The 16411-nt window shown below is 40.8% G+C and overlaps 1 protein-coding gene across 1 annotated transcript; it reads left to right on the top strand.

Annotated features, from left to right (window-relative positions):
• Positions 1–3464: 3464 nt before the first annotated feature.
• Positions 3465–9808, top strand: dnaaf4 (dynein axonemal assembly factor 4). Its single transcript, XM_076733729.1, has 9 exons — positions 3465–3785; positions 4004–4151; positions 5944–6077; positions 6190–6406; positions 6487–6632; positions 6947–7056; positions 7142–7295; positions 8965–9070; positions 9326–9808. Exons 1-9 carry the CDS (start codon positions 3663–3665, stop codon positions 9442–9444), a joined length of 1257 nt encoding a protein of 418 aa, XP_076589844.1. The 5' UTR covers positions 3465–3662; the 3' UTR covers positions 9445–9808.
• Positions 9809–16411: the final 6603 nt, after the last annotated feature.

Here is a 16411-nt window from a genome sequence, read left to right as displayed (position 1 = left end):
CCTGGGGTATCCTCCGTAAAATATACCCCCACTAAAAACATGCAAGAAGATCAAGACAACGAGCTGGGTCCCAGGGCGCCATCTGGCTGCCCACCACTGCCGCGGAGGAAGGACGACCAGGATGGATGAAAAGCGGAAGACAAATTTCACCTTCGTGTGCAGTGTCCCGCATGTGTGCATGTTGTGTGACAATAAAGGGGAATGTCTCCCCCGATTCTTCTTCTTCTTCTTCTTCAAAATATGTTTGCAGTATTTATTCACACAGAAAAAATATGACAAAATGTGATTAAAGGTTTACATTACCAGTGCATCAAGTGGTTTTGTGTACTGTGAGAGGGGTCACTTCATCATAACAAAGTCACTGAAGACAACCTCAAATGAATGCTAATGGCGCTTTGTATCTGCTGGGTTTATAAATAGCCAACTGTTTGCGAACAAGTTCACCATGTTGACTCTATAAGGTGATAGTATGTCAATGTTGTGTTTTCAGCAAGCGGTCCAAAAAGTTGACACAGATTCAAATAAGCAAGCATGCAGACCAAAAAACAGTGATTATCGTATGTTACATGACAGGTAACCATGGTTACAATAAAAAGGCTAAAAAAAGAAATTAGGGTTAAACCAAAGAACTAAATACATAACGAAAAGACTCATAATAATGGGCAAAATCAATTTCACTTTGTCTTTTTTGATTTCTTTAGGTTACAGGAATTTCTGTGAGCATGATAACACAGTCTGATGTGTCAGTATAGAAAATAATGGCTGTCTTTCCACAGCCTCACAACTTTTCTCTGTATTAGGATGCCTTATTCTGCATTGCCTCTAAAATACTGCATACTACTGCCAAAACATGTTAGCATAAAGATTATTCATGTTGTACATTTTATAATCTGTTGAAGGGCATTTTCAAAAAGTCACATTTGACTTGCTGTAGATGTTATTCTCATCCCCTTTTACATGTGCTTGTGATAACTGGAGTCTGCCTTCTTCACCCTAGCATTTAACACCCAAAGACCTAGATAATATATGGCTATTGTGAGAAACAGACTGGACCTACTTGTTAAAAACTGCAGCATGTCCTTAGATGTGAGAAACATGTGGAAATGCTATTTGTGCCGTTAAGCTAAGAATACACAGGTACACATATCACCAGCATGTAAAGGTTTATCTCAAATCACATAACTGGGAGGTGCATTTTGAAAAGGTGATCAAGAGCAGTATGTTCAACCCTTCAGAGGGTTTCAGTACTTTTACAAGTTGTTATTGGGAGGACATGATATGATATCAGAGTTTACAATAGAATCCAGTAAGTTAGTGTGACTAGACAGTACATATAATACCACGTTGGCTGTTGTCATACTATCTCTGGCCTTGCTTTTATCCCTGAATCACTCTGATAAAGTATCTTTGAATTTGATTGCCAGGTCAAAGTCAGAATTAAAGAGTTGATTGTGTTGAAGTTTTATTAGTTAATGTGAGGTTTAGTGATACAGTGTTATGTAAACCTTTCGTTCACGTGTCATGGAGATGATACTGAGATGGCACCTGAGCAAATTCCATCCACTGGGAAACACCATGAGAAATGGTTGAAAGTTCATGAAAAAACAACTACATTTCGCTGCAGGCTTTAACTTATCTGTTGAACATTTTGTGTCAATGAATGAAGTTGTGGGAGTGTCTTGCAGGTTAAGTGGAAACGTATGAAAAGATCACTGAGTTATTAGGAACAGCAGATTGACATTGCAAACCACAGAGTCACCAACGCTGAAAAACATTCAGTAATTTCCTAAAACAGCTGAGCACCATTTGTTAGCAAACCTCACTCAAAAAGGAGGACATAGTGTATTTGTTGGGCACTATTTTATTTTTCAAATTTAGGTCTAATTTTACAGTAGAATTTAAAGTTTTCCATATTCATCTTCTCCTTCAGGAAAACAGGTTTCCAAAGGGTTCAATTCACATACCGTGTTGCTGATCTATATTTAGATATAAGATAAGCATTTATTGATCCTCAGAGTAGACGTTCAGTAGTTGCAGCAGAACAAGGACAGAAATAAGTACTTCATATAGAAAAGGTACAAAATGAGAGTAATAAGAGGTATATATGACTGAAATAAGAATAGAAATAAAAACAGAAACTATACAAGAACAACTGAAGACAAAATTACAAAGTGATGGTGGTGTGATGTGATCAGTAGCAGCAAAGTCAGCAAATCTAGTAAGGTATGCCAGACTAATGTATAATATGATTAAATATGATCATACATACAGTGTCAGAGCAGTGAAGGGGATAGTGTTACACTAAGATGCATCAGTGAGAAAGATGCAAGATATGATACACAAGGAGGGCCGGGACTGTTCCCTGGAGGGCCCCTGTGCTGTGAGGTGGTGCCCCACCCCTGTGCCCTCCAACCTGTGCACTTACAAGCAGTCTCTCTGTCCCACTAACACCAGTCCACATCTCTGTCCTATTGATCTCCAGTTTTCAAGCATTTTGAGCTGAATGTGGCTCTACAATCCCAACTGTGACAGAAAGTGTCAAAACCAGCAGAAAGGCCTCACACCCCTCATTGACAGAAGTTCAGCTCAGTGGGAAGATCCAGTGGCTGAATGAGCTGCCCATTGTAGAGAGGGTGAGAGGGGTTTTCCAGGTTGCATTGGATCTTGTCCCTCATCCCCCAGCCCAACCAGAGAGATGACCTTCCTTACCATCTTGTCAGCTGGCTTCACTAGCCTTGATGATAGGGTGTAAATGTGGGATTATCGGTTTTTCTTAACGTTACAGGAATGGTCAGACACAGCCCCAATTTAATCACTAAAGTCAGATATTTCCCGCAGGAGTTTGTGGAAACCAAAGGATTCATCATCCTCTCCTCACTGGACAGTAATTGATGAGGGTGAAAAGGATGAAGAAGAAGAGGAGGGAGGCATTAGTTGCTGAAACAGCTCCATGTCTTCTAAATTCCACCGGTTTTTTGAGCTCTGATAGACTGTAATGACTTGTAATACTGAAAACTGTGAACTGTTTAAGTGTATTTTACATTTGAGAGCAACTTATTTCGGTGATGAAATATTTATTTTATATAGAATTTATCACTTGCTATGACTACAATCTTCTAAATGGTTTGCATCCCTTTAAAAATCCATTGTCCTTCATAATGCCCTGTCTTAATATGTGAAGCTTATGTCCTTCTGACTTTGAATGCTGAATAAAAAGTGAGTATTTTTATGTTATTGTTGTCTATGTTGTCGTTGTTAAATCATATCCTATCATTGTTTTGTTTTCACATAAAGAGTAAAGGGTTTACAAACCTTTACCCCGAACGGGTATCTCATCCCTTAAACTTGCCTGCTCGCGTCATAAAGAGGTCTGTGTATTTAGCGCATTATATTTTATTGGAATTGAGTACAACTCGCAGTTCTGATTTTTTCGGGAAACTGAAGGCAGCATGATTGTTGTCACCATGGTAACAAAACGCTACGCGGCAGTAAAACCATTTTGCGACGACTCTTCGCTTTTGTTGTAGAAATTAGTGTTTAACAAGACTACGCTAATATTTTTACGTAAGTCCTGAACCGTAATTGGAGAACTGATACTTCTCCGTATCTGCTGGTCCGAGTGCAAGCAGGAGGTTTACACTGAAAGGTTAGCTTTACCCAAAATGCCCTTGCTCGTGACAGACTACTCGTGGACACAGACAGAGTCGACGGTTTACATAAGCGTGCCGTTAAAAGGAGCCAAAGTTGCGAAAGTGGACATCATGTGCACAGACGAATACCTCAAGGTAAAGAAAGACAAGGTTAAAAGGTGTGCTGACTTTTACCGTAGTGTCTGTGGGCATCACGCACTCCATTTTACGTGGCTTTGTCCACCGTCATACACGCAGAGAAGTGCACGACTAAAGAAGGAGAATGCAACATAACATGGTCTAATTACACATTTAGATGTTTCTTTGGTGTTTCTCTCCACACAGTCACATCACCTGCCTCCTTGTCTGTACAGGTGAATTTCTCGCCATATCTGTTTGAAGCCTTCCTATTTGAGCCCGTCGATGACGTCAGAAGTACGGCAAAGGTTGGAAGCGGGGTAGCAGTGATCAGTTTACCAAAGAGGACCAATCAGGTGTGGGAGCACCTGATGATAACCACAAGTAAGAGCAGGAGCTGACCATGGAATCATAGGCCATGTTGTTATTCTTATCTAAGTGTAAGACATCCATGTGCTTTGTGTGCATTCCCATAAAAAAGGGGATCATTTCGAGTCAACTTTGCACAAAATGGGCCAGTTGGGTGCTGCCCTCCTCAGTCAACAGGTAGTTATAATGGAGAACTATGAAGAATTTAACAAAGCAAAAAGCAACGCTGTTCCTGCAAATAAACCAAGAGAGGAATGCTGGCAGGAAACTGCTAATCTTGTGAATTTCTAAGTTAATACATAGAATATTTTATGCTCTCCATGCCTCCTGTTGATTTCTAATGTGAAACTACACATTATAGACACATAAAGCAGCTGTCCAAACTTTACATACCAGGGGCCACACAGAGAAAGAAGCATACAGCACAGGGCCATGAGCCTTTTCATTGAAGAGGCACCTTTACAGGGTTCCCACCGTCATGGAAAACAGGGAAAAGTCATGGAACAAGTAAAATTCTTGAGAGTGTTGTGTAATGAAATGAATTGTTAATAACCTTCAACATAATGTTACATAGCAGCAAATGTATTTTCTCCAGCTGTTGATGTAGTATAGTTCTAATATGTATCTATGCTTGACATTTCATTTACTATCACATTCAGCTTTTCCCTTTTCTCCCCACGCTCCATCTCTCCCTCCACATACTCAGGCTAACTGAAATGTCGATTGAATAGAGGTTGAATCTGATCTTTTTGAATAATGCTGGGCAGGTGTGCATTTAATATTTCATGGCTCTAATGATTCATACAAACTTTGGTAGAAACCAAACAAGAGAATGACCAACATGTGAGATGTAAGCTTTTGCAGAAGTGCTTGAATGTCAGCAATATGTGGGAGGCACGAGTCAAAAGTCATGGTAAGTGAAGGAAGCAACACGTTTATCTTAAGCTGACGGGCTTATGTCAGCATTGTTTTACAGACGTACAACAGGAACTGATAAGGTCATAAAGTGTGTGTGTGCATGTGTTTGAAGAAGAACTGTTTGAGGTCAGCGACCAGGTATGGCCTCTGAGGTGTGTGTGTGTGTGTGTGTGTGTGTGTGTGTGTGTGTGTGTGTGTATGTGTGTGTGTGTGAGTGAAGAAATAAGATCGTACAATCAGTTCTGTTTTCCCTCATGCCTGAAAACCAGTGTCAGACTCATGTACAGGTGCATTTAAGTGTACATACAATGTATTAAGGTTTTTAAATTTTGGCTATGAAAACATGTGGGAGCCCTCTCTTAACGAGGAGTTTCACGTTGGCGTTGGGAAGCCTGAGAGATCATTTGTGTGCAGAACTGCCGTCACTGATGTGACCTTCAAAAAGTCAGAGTTTCACAATAAGTGATTTCATGTGCACACTACATTTGCAACACAAGCCCATCTCTTCTCCTGCAGACATTCCTTTCCACTCACCCGTCATGGTTGTCTTTGGTATAGAAAGAGCAACGAAGCAATCTACACATACAGTGATAGTGACACTGAGCGTTGACAATGACAACCAAATTTGAATATAGTCAGTAGGCCAAATATATATTGAATTTAAAGTAACTTACAGGCCATATAAATAAAGGTGTCACGGTGCATGTGACCTGCAGGCTGTAGATTGGACAAGCCTGGTTAGGCCTCTTAATAGTTAGACTGAGATCAGCAAACTCTCAGCTCTGAGGGCAACAGTGCTGAGTCCTTTTTAATGCCTGCTTGACTTGATTTAAAGTATCATGTACCTGTACATACAGTGAATCTACCATTACAAGTCAATGTGTTTCAGATGATAAAGAAAAGAAGAAGGAGGTCAGAGAAAGGGCTCTGTTGAAATACCAGGAAAAGGTTTCTTCAGAGTCCAGATCCAAGGCAGAAAAACGGCATGCAGAGAAAAAATATGCACTGGAGACAATGATGAAGGTAACATATTTAACAATACCACAATCTGCTCATGAATTACATCACTAAGTGGCCAGTATTCTGCTGTGAAATCCAGAGGGACTTATATGTGGCGTGTTTTACTTGATTTTAGCTTGAAAAAGAGGAAAGAGACAGCATCCAGAAAATGAAGGACAGTGAGCGAGAGAAAACCACTGCAGAGCTGGCAGCGTGGCAACTGACACAGAAGGAAAAAGCAGCCGAAGAAGCCCAATTAAAACTCCAGCCTCAGAGAGACCATCAAAACGAGCTGAAAGCTGCGACACAGAAGCAGGAAAATGGATGTTCAGGTGGAGGAAAGGTCAAACTGGGTAAGTAATTTCCTGTCTGATCAATTATGCTCCTGCATTACTTGGTTTTGGTACGTTAATGAACACATTCCTGTGTTTAGATCGAAGAGGTGACAGTGAAGCAAAGAGCAAGAAAAAACAGGTGGACCTGCCTGCTCCGAGACTTGGAGGAAACATTCAAGTCACATTTACCCCACGAGTTTTCCCAACAGCCCTCAGGGAGTCAAGAGTGCCAGAGGAGGAAGAGGTGAGAGTTACCCATCCCCTCTATGACATCTGCTCTCGTTGTTGTACAGCAATGAGCATCATGTGGAAAGACCCACTCTCACTTTGATGCTTGATCACACTGCACCTACGACAGTTTCAGGGTCCTGGCGTTGTACATGCTGGATCATTGTTACGCTGTCATGATTACCTTCAATTTTACGTACGTTTTACACAGCGCCAGGGTTGTAGAACATTCCCAGAAAATAGTATTTCTCTAATCAAAGTGTTATCCATCATATGCTTTGTGAGTGGAATTCGTACTAAGATTGCACTTTGTGTATTTCAACCAACTAGTGGCTCCGGAAGCAAGCTGAGGCCAGGCGTGCAGTAAATGCAGATATTGACGAGCTGAAGGATCTGAAGGAGACGGAGCGGAACGCTGACTGGTTAAAGGACAAAGGAGAGTAAGTGAAGTCTCCTCTCAAAGCTACTTAACAGTACTGATGTTTTTTCTGAACCACTGGATGCTAACGTGACCCTTTCCTTCAGCAAGTGTTTTACAGCTGGGGACTACCTGGGTGCAGTGAATGCCTACAATCTGGCTCTCAGACTGAACAGAACGATCCCAGCTCTGTATTCGAACAGGGCTGCGTGTCATCTGAAGCTAAGAAATCTTCACAAGGCCATTGAGGATTCCTCTCAGGTCTGTACGGTCTCTGTGCTTTACATCTGTGTCCATGTGCACTTCACTGCATGTCACACACTCAATTAAAACAGTGCACGATGGCGTCTTGAAACTTACAAATAACAGCAAGGGATAATTGTTTATAATACCTTGAAATTCTGTGTTAGGACAAAGGTAGTAGAAGTCATGTCTGCTCACTGGACTCCCTAAATTAAAATCCTACCCCTGCAGTCTCTATAGAGTCTATACGATTCATCAAATCTTCATCAAATCTGACACATCTTCAGTAGTCGTTATGCTGAGTGAGATGGACCCCAGTGTGTGTGTTCATGGCCCTAATGGAACATGTCACCCAGCAATGCAGCTTGTTGATGTGTTTTTAATATTTACATTATATATTTAATTCACCATTTCTGGACAACACTGGAGCTCTATGGCACAGAAAAACAAGAAAAAACTCTGTAGGTGTTGAGTTAGAAAAGTGAGCTTGCCAGAACTGTGTGGCTCGTTCCTCATGAACCTCTCCCTGGGCAAATTGCATTGTGGGTACTGGAGGCACCAGGTTTTAGGAGGGAAAAGAAGTGTGGAATGAAACAAACCATATCTTTAGCGCTCTTCAAATGTTCTAAGTAGCATTATTCTCTTGAAGCTGGTTGAGCTCGAGCTAATTTTAAGTCCTTTGTTTGGTAGTTCAGTCTCTCACAATCCGTCATAATTAAAATGTTCAGCTTCTCTGTTTCAGACTGTAGTTAATCCAGCCGTGTGTGCAATGTGACAAAACCAGAAGCCACTCTGAATAAACAAACATTTACCCATAGTGCCATCTTCAATGTCTCCTCAACAGTTTGGGTTTAGTTTCTCCTCTGCTCACCTTTGGCCTGAGTTCTGCATACTTCACTTTGTGAATTAGACTGATAGTAAAGCTGTATTAAGCTCTTCTAGCCTTCATGTAAAGCTGGAATACTAATTCTGTTTGTAAGGTTTCCACTGCACTCCCAACTATCTGTGCCCATATATAAAGAAAAGAGGGTCACACTCAGCAGTGCACCATTCAAGAAGCCGTCTCTCTGGAAATACACAAAACATTTTGACCATCTGCTCTTCATCAGTGTGTACAAAGCAGGGATGCAATCTCTACTTACAGATGCCAAGCAAGTAAATAGGTTAATGAAATCACCTATCCCTGCGATTCCATCCAAAACTGAAAATGATTAACCTCAAAGTAAATCATTGCTTTACGTTAAACTCTTTACAATTCAATGTGAAGTCTATCAGCCATTCTGACCTTTCAAATAACGAGTAATAAAAATACGGGACGTGGAACACCTGTGCTAATCACTGTGGACCTCAGCTTTCTCTCCACAATCCAAGCCAGATATGATATCACACCCAAAAAAAGCTGTTTTATTGTCGTGACTTGCAGTTTTAGGAAATAGGTGATGTCAAGGATAGGCCATAATCTGGAACTTACAACAGGAAACAGTTTGATGTGTTCTATTTGATTCAATTCTAGGTGAAATCACAGTGATTGGCCTAAGGATTGTATCCCTGCATTTGTACACACTGAGAAACCTTCTGTGTATGGACAGACAGATGACTGCGCTAACTTATTACATGGTACACTGCTGAGTGTGACCCTCTTTTATTTATATCCATATAAAGTTGGATTAAACATGTTTCTCTACAGGCACTTGATCTGTTGACTCCACCAGTTGCTGCAAATGCAGCTGCCCGAACCAGAGCCCATGTCCGCCGAGGATCTGCTTTTTGCCAGCTACAGCTCTATGCAGAAGGTTTGAACAGCAATGCTCTTTTTATTACACTATTAATTATACACTTCTGAATTTTACATTTGATTTTTAATTATACATTCACAATGATAGAGCACCAAGCGTCAGTGCGTTTTTCCCAGTGTTCAAAGACATAATGGTGGAGTAACATGACATCAGTGTAGCCTGTTTTTAGAATGATGACTGAGAGGCCGAACAGGTGAAAATGTCCAGCTCCCCTCTGCTGTCGGCTGATCTACCTGTGACATGTTTTCACAGGGCTGCAGGACTACGAAGCTGCTCTGAAAATGAACCCTTGCAGTGAAGAGCTGCAGGCAGACACACAAAGAATCAGAGACATTATTCAAGGCACTGCTGCTGAACCTGAGATACAGTGAGACAGAACATGTACTATACGTATTATGTATGGCTGATTATTGTCTGTTACCCAATGGTTTCATAACTGAGAACTGAAGGCTGCTGCATGTCTGTAACCACATAGTCCAATAAATAAATAAATAGATACAGAAATTAAAAAAATATGTGTTGAGTGCATATGAGACACTCCGTCAGTGTGCACAGAGCACCCTCATGTGGTCAAACGCTGCACCTGAAATGAAATGCAAATAATGTTGATACTATGTAAATTAATAGATTTGATTATTTTCCAAATGAATTTTTACATTGCAGCTTTTTCAGTATCAGCATGTACATTTCATGACTCGTGGTTAATGAAATAAAAGCAGTCAACTTCAGTGATTTAAAATGAAGACAATGAGCAAGTGTATTTCCTGTCACTTTAAACGCTGTGTTGTCTTTCTGAAGGGTGGGCATGTTGTTTAACAAGTTATGTACTTGGATAAGGTCACATGACATTTAAATCCCCTAAAGTCTTTCCAATGCTGACAGACAGACAGACAGACAAACAGATAGATGGACAGATCTGACCTTTTTGGGTCAAGCTACAAAGGGGCAGAACCCTGTTGTGTTTGTTTCTCACTAAGTTTTTTCTTATCATTATTATTATTATGCTGCAGAATCTCAAATTGCTGTGAGCTGGAACTACGTAGGATCATTAAATTCAGCGCTATAACTGGAAGTGCTCTCTGGAAACACTCGGCCAGTTGGTGGCGCTGTAATGAAGGCTCAAAAGTGGAAGTCAGTGTGCCAGGGCTTTCACACTGACAGTTCAGTTGAGTTGAAATTGAACGTACAAGCTCAACGTGCTCTACATAAAAAGCCTCTCGGACCATAAAAATCCACAGTGATGAATTTTCCACCGTATTGATTTTCTGAAAATCAGTAATATGAATAGAGCTTGGATTTTGACAGTAATTATTGAAATGCTGCAGGCTTTGTGATGATGAAGTAAGAGTGTGACTGGTCCCACTCCTTGTTTAAACAGATCTAAACTAGATCTAAACTCTAACTTTAATTTTGGCCCATTGAGCTGCTTCCTTCTGTTGAACTAAAAACGGTGCTGTCATCTAATCTCCTTGATCAGAGGCTTTTATTAAGTTCACAGCAGACCGACCGCTCACTGCCCGTCGTCTCTCCACCTCGCTAACTCTACAGTATTTTACGATGCTGATTTCAGATTGGAGGGATTTGGAAATTGCTGCTTTTCTTTCTAAACACAGACTTTCTCTGAATGTCTTTTTTGCTGTGAATCTGAAGTGCAAATTGAGGTCAACCGATCAGACCACACACTGGGTCAGGACCCGCTGCCGCTGGGTCATGGGAAGGCTGGTGGAAATCTCAGGATGATTCTGGAAACAGTGCTTGATGTCCTTCATTCTAACCCGACAGCTCTGTTACTAACTGCTGGATCCAACACGCTGCCCGAGCTTTCTCGAATTCCTCTAACATGACATAATACAGACTGATAACTCAATGCAGGTTAGTAGTCTACAAAACACACCAGCTTTAAAATATGGGTCCACAGAAAAGATTTCTTGTCAGTCCACTGATCTAAGCAGATCAGAGCTCCAATCCTGCCAAACATGTGAGTGTGACTGTGAAGTAGCACTTGAAGACCTCGACCACACACCCTGCCCTCCGTCAGAGGACACAATTGAAATCTGTAAACACTCTGCAAAGCCGCTTTTCTGATTTTTCTCTTCTGCCAATTTTCTGTTTTTTTTCTAATCTCCTAATCAAATGCTCCAAAAGCTTCCCGAAGAATTACGAATGGTTGAAATTCAGCGTCAAAAGAATGGCATCATTAAGAGGCTTTCGTTTGTAGTGGAGCTGCAGTTTGACTGAATGATTGTCACTGAATTACTTCTCTAAGCGTTTGAAAAGATAAACACAATTCCAGCGTGCATAGACCAGTGAGAGAGCTGAAGTGTTATTACAAAAGATTAATGCGAGTGCTTGGAATGGAGCAAATGGAGACGCATACACAAGTTCCTCCTGGGAATTCCCTGGACGACTGAGCTGTGGTTTGGAAGAGCAGGAGGCAAAAAAACAAATGACAAAGCATTTAGTTTTTTCCCTCTCTTATAGTCACAAATTTGTGTTTCTGCATGTTTTGCCCCAAAACTGAGGACCGTTTTTTAGAGTATGCTGTCTGTGTTTCAGTGCACCAGTATCTCAAGGTTTCATTGATATCTTTAAGAAGTAAAAATGATGTTGAATGGCTGCATCTTCCAGGCCTCAAATCTGAATGTTTTTTTCTCCATTTGACAAGTCAAAGAACTGTGTTTTTACAGGACAGGCCTTTTAAAGGTGTTGTCGTGAATATTTTTATATCAACAATGGGTCAAAATGTCTAATGTGAAAGGTTGCTCAGAGTGACAAAACCACAAAAAAAACAGAGCTAAAGGGAGAGTTAATATTGGACTTTTATTCATCAAGTCACCTGAAAAAACATCCCAACTACATGATATGTTGCTGGGTGTGTAATTGTGCCTCACCTGCCACCTGTTAGCTTTATAATGGGATAATGTATTAATGTTGTGTTTGGAAGACGGTAAAAAAAACCAAAAATCATATTCAGGAGTCACAGCGAGTGATACAATTAATAGAGCAATTAAATCCAGTTATCCAGACCTACGAAACTAGTTATGTAATTATGTTTAATGTTTTTTCTCATGTAAGAAAAATGCACCATACTCTTGAAGTCTTTGATAAAAGCATGTGATATTTGATATTTGTCTTGACAGTGCTGGATACTCATATCAGTCCATCGAGAAGAACAGATTTTTATACTACAAGCTAACCATCTGTGGAGGCTGTGTTCTAGACATCAATAATAATATTCATACTGAATCCAACATGTGAAAAACTCCTCTGCCATCTTCATGTCCCAATTCTATTTGTTCAATTCCCATCAGCTACAACCGCACATTGTGTTTCGTGCTAATTTGATGTCAGTAAATGTTAGCATGCTAACACGCTAAATAAGATGGTTTGCATTTCCTATACCATGACTGCTAAAGGGTTAGCGGTACATCTCTCATCTATAAAGATAATCACTGGCAGTCATGTTTCACAATACTGTTGTAGCATCGTAGCAGTTAATCAATCCATGTGAGAGTGATCTGTAAAGAGGTACAGAGATCATTATGAACTTCTCATAAAATGATCTGACGTGATGGCCGACATGTCTCAGAGTAGACAGAGGGACGGTGTCCTTGGAACGCTAAGGGAGAGCCTCTTGGTGACCTCTGACCAGAATGTGTGTACACAGCCAGCGTGTCTTCTCTGTTTGATTACATAAAGAGCGCTGCTTTGAGTCACTGACTACCGTAAAGTGCAGTTTATGTTTGGCTGGACGTGCTCTATGTAGGACTTTGTATTCAGCATTGTTTGACAGATTAAACAGATTAGATCATTAAACTGAGAATAAGGAAGTCTGTCAATTTACTGGTTGTTGTGTAACCACTAATGTGTTTATTTGAAAAAAAAAAAAAAAGGGTCTTATAGGTAGAAGAAAGTAACGTCTTCATGTTGAGAGGCTGCAGTTTTGCAAGTAATGAAGGATGATTCGGGTTGGACTGACAGAGCTTGATACGTCTTTCCAAAACTGCTTTTAGCTGAATGAACTGAAATGTGTGTTAGGTACAGTAGGCAGGTTGAGTTTTTCTTGTAGCTTGTTGAAAGTCACAAAGAGACCTTCCTAAAGAGATGTGATTGATGTGTCCAAGCTTGTCCTTTATTGTCATTATAACGCTGCATTGAGTATTTGAGAGCTCCAGCAATTCTAAGAGTTGTTTACTACACTTACATACTCTTTTGGTAGACGGCGTTCGACTGTCGATTCTGTCTGTGGTATCATTTGGCTTCGGCTTTGGTTGCTGAAGATAGATTTTCCGTTGGTGGTAAATTCACATAGTGGTTGTCTGGAACGTCTGGAAATGGTCAGAAAAAGGAGTCATTGCTGTGAATTGTTAGCTGCAAAGAATTGGCATCTGATGGATCTACAGGTTTACTGGCTCTGTGTGCCTGTCAATACGTGTGTGTGTGTGTGTGTGTGTGTGTGTGTGTGTGTGTGTGTGTGTGTGTGTGTGTGTGTGGGCAGGCTCAGGCTGCCTCCCTCCCATTGTTGTGTGAGCTCTGTGTGATTGACAGGTGGTCAGCCCTCCTGGCTGGGTGCTGGAGCTGACTGACCACTACCATATGGAGGCCTTTATCCCTGCACGCTGAGCAGGACACACACTGCTGCTTCTGGACACCACTCTTTAACCCATTTAACACACTTGAACAAAGGAAGTGGACCCCCATGTATACATGTTCCAGCACCATAGAACAGCCTGGAGTTTAACCAGGTCCCGGGGTCCAAAGTAAGGGCCAGTTGGTCTCTTCATGACATTGACATTTATAAAGAAGAGGAAATATGATTTCATTTATACACAAAGTTTTTTTTTCTCAATTTCTAGCGTGCACTTCTCTATGCTGAGTTCATACTTATGGCACAAGTTTGGCCTAAACTGTGGAGCTGAATTTGCTCTGAAACTCAGCCACCAGCAAACCTCTGTATATTTACACGTGTACATTCACATATAATGGTCAAAACTGTTAAATGTACATTCAAAATCAATCAGACTCCAAAGAAAGTGGGACACAGAGCACGTCATTTTATCCCTCGATGACCTCAATGAAAGACTCGTGCCAAGTGAGGGAAAGGGGCAGGTGAGGCAGATTCCAGACCAGTGGAAATGTTGTGTAAGACGAGGTGGCGTTTCACCGTTGTCTGCCAGTCACAGAGTGGTTTACAGCCCATTCCAGGATGGTGTCACTTTTCCTTCCACCTTACTCTCCGTTCCTCAACCCCATACAGGAAATGTGTTCCTCACTGAGGTTGAAGGTTTATGATCCCCAGCCACATGATCAAATGTCACCGTTGGACAGTTGACTACACTGTTGTATTGCTATCTTATACAGTTATGTATAGTAAATATTTAAAGCTTCACATTACATTACTGGAATTACTTTAGTTTCATTTTGTGCACTCGGAATTAGTTTATGGGTTGAAGAAGCCTGTTGGAGTATAGTGCAACATTTCTGATTAGTTTCCGTGACACATACTGAAAGAGTTGATTCTGAAATGCATCATGTGTTTTTGTTGCATTAGTGCATTTTGGATATGAAAGTAACTGTTGTGCTGCGCTGCATGTCAGTAAAAACAACTGCGTAAAGAGCTTTGAAAAAATTGGCCTCAGTATAGACAAATGTGAGTGATCAGTTGTAAAAACTGTCATGTAAATTCTCCCAATCCAGCACAACATAGTGAAATGTCCGATAAGAACACCAAGCTTGCCTGCTGTTTGGTGGTGGCCAGGTGGTGTACAATGGGATTAAGAGAGCTTTTTGCTGAAATCAGCTCTCACCATTCAACATTCTATATCTCTTTTCAGTCGTCCATTTCATTTATTTTCTGCACTACATTTCACAAATAACTCTCATCTAATTGCTGATTGCATCATTGCATGTCTACATCCCATTCCACTTGTTAAACTTGCTGCACAGACCAAGTTCATATTGCACCTTAAACAGACTTGTTTTTGTTTCCATGTAGCATTATACAGAAATTATGTTTTCTTATAAGTGTGAAGAACAAACATGCTGCACAAGTTCCACTCCGATCTGGGCCATCCTCCCGTCTTCCTCCTCCTTCCTCTTCCCTCCCTTTCTGCCCAGCTGAATAACCACTAAAGGTAAATTAGATCATAATGACCCTGCACCATCCATACAAAACCTGATTAGACATGCAACCCTCTGCCTAATGAGGTGAAAAAGTGCTCTGTGTGTGTGTGTGTGTGTCTCTGGGTGTATGTGTGTGTGTGAAATGTCTGTATTTTGCTCCTTTAGTCACAGCTCTGTGTGGTATCTTCTAGCACACACAGCCACTAGTCACCATGTAAACACTCACGCATTCACATACCAGAAACCATATGTTGTTGCGTGTAGGTAGGTAATGTGTTACACATGCAACTCATCGTCACTTAACCATACTTTGTGTGTGTGTGTGTGTGTGTGTGTGCGTGTGTGTGTGTGTGTATATATACCATGTATTACTCACATTGTCTCATCTGTTTGCACTGTTAGGGTTGGGGTTAGGCAAGTAGTGGTTTTGGTTATGGTTAGGGTAACTCTCCGGGAAATGAATGTAAGTCTATGTAATGTCCCCATAAATTATGTTATATTATGTTGCATTATGAGGTTGTTATGGCTTTATCAAGCAACTGCCTATTTAAACATCAAACAGACACAGAGCAACATGAGCATTCATTTCCAGTCATGTTTGTGTCCACCTGATTAATGCGTGTCCAGTGCTCACTCTCCTTTTAGCTCAGTTTTGGTCTCCACCAACTTCTGTGCAAAATATCTGGCTCTTTGGCTGCTCAATGCTTCACTTTCTTCACCAGAAGAAGAAGTTTAGGAAAATAAAGCCTACTGAAGCGTATTGCACCATTTCTCATTAATCTCTAGAAGAAATGCTTTAATGTAGTACAATCTGTGCAGTACAGAGGTACCTTTTTTGTGGTTGTAATGGATATTTGATTTATGCAAAAATAAAAAATAAAAAAAACTTTAAAAACAGTAGTGGTACATATTGTAATGCTCACAGTGTTTTTTTTGGGTGTTAGGTAAGGTGTTGGTTGCACTAGTGCATTTTGGATGTTAGATTAACTGTTGCTAACTACTGAGCTTCATATTGCTAAGAAAAAAAAAAAAAAAGGATCAGTATAGAGAAATGCATACAACCGGTCGTAAAATACGTTCCACAGAAGGCACTGCTGTGCTCAAGCAGAGCCTCACAGAGCCACTATATGGCTGTAGAGTCTTCTTGGTCTTCTTACTGGTGACTGGCTGTTGGTGCAGTTCATACAGTAGAAGTCTTCCAGTTCCAATCCACAG

Source organism: Chaetodon auriga, chromosome 6 (genome assembly GCF_051107435.1).
Source record: "Chaetodon auriga isolate fChaAug3 chromosome 6, fChaAug3.hap1, whole genome shotgun sequence".
In the NCBI taxonomy this organism is placed as follows: domain Eukaryota; kingdom Metazoa; phylum Chordata; class Actinopteri; order Chaetodontiformes; family Chaetodontidae; genus Chaetodon; species Chaetodon auriga.
This window is presented reverse-complemented; position numbering and strand designations above follow the sequence as displayed.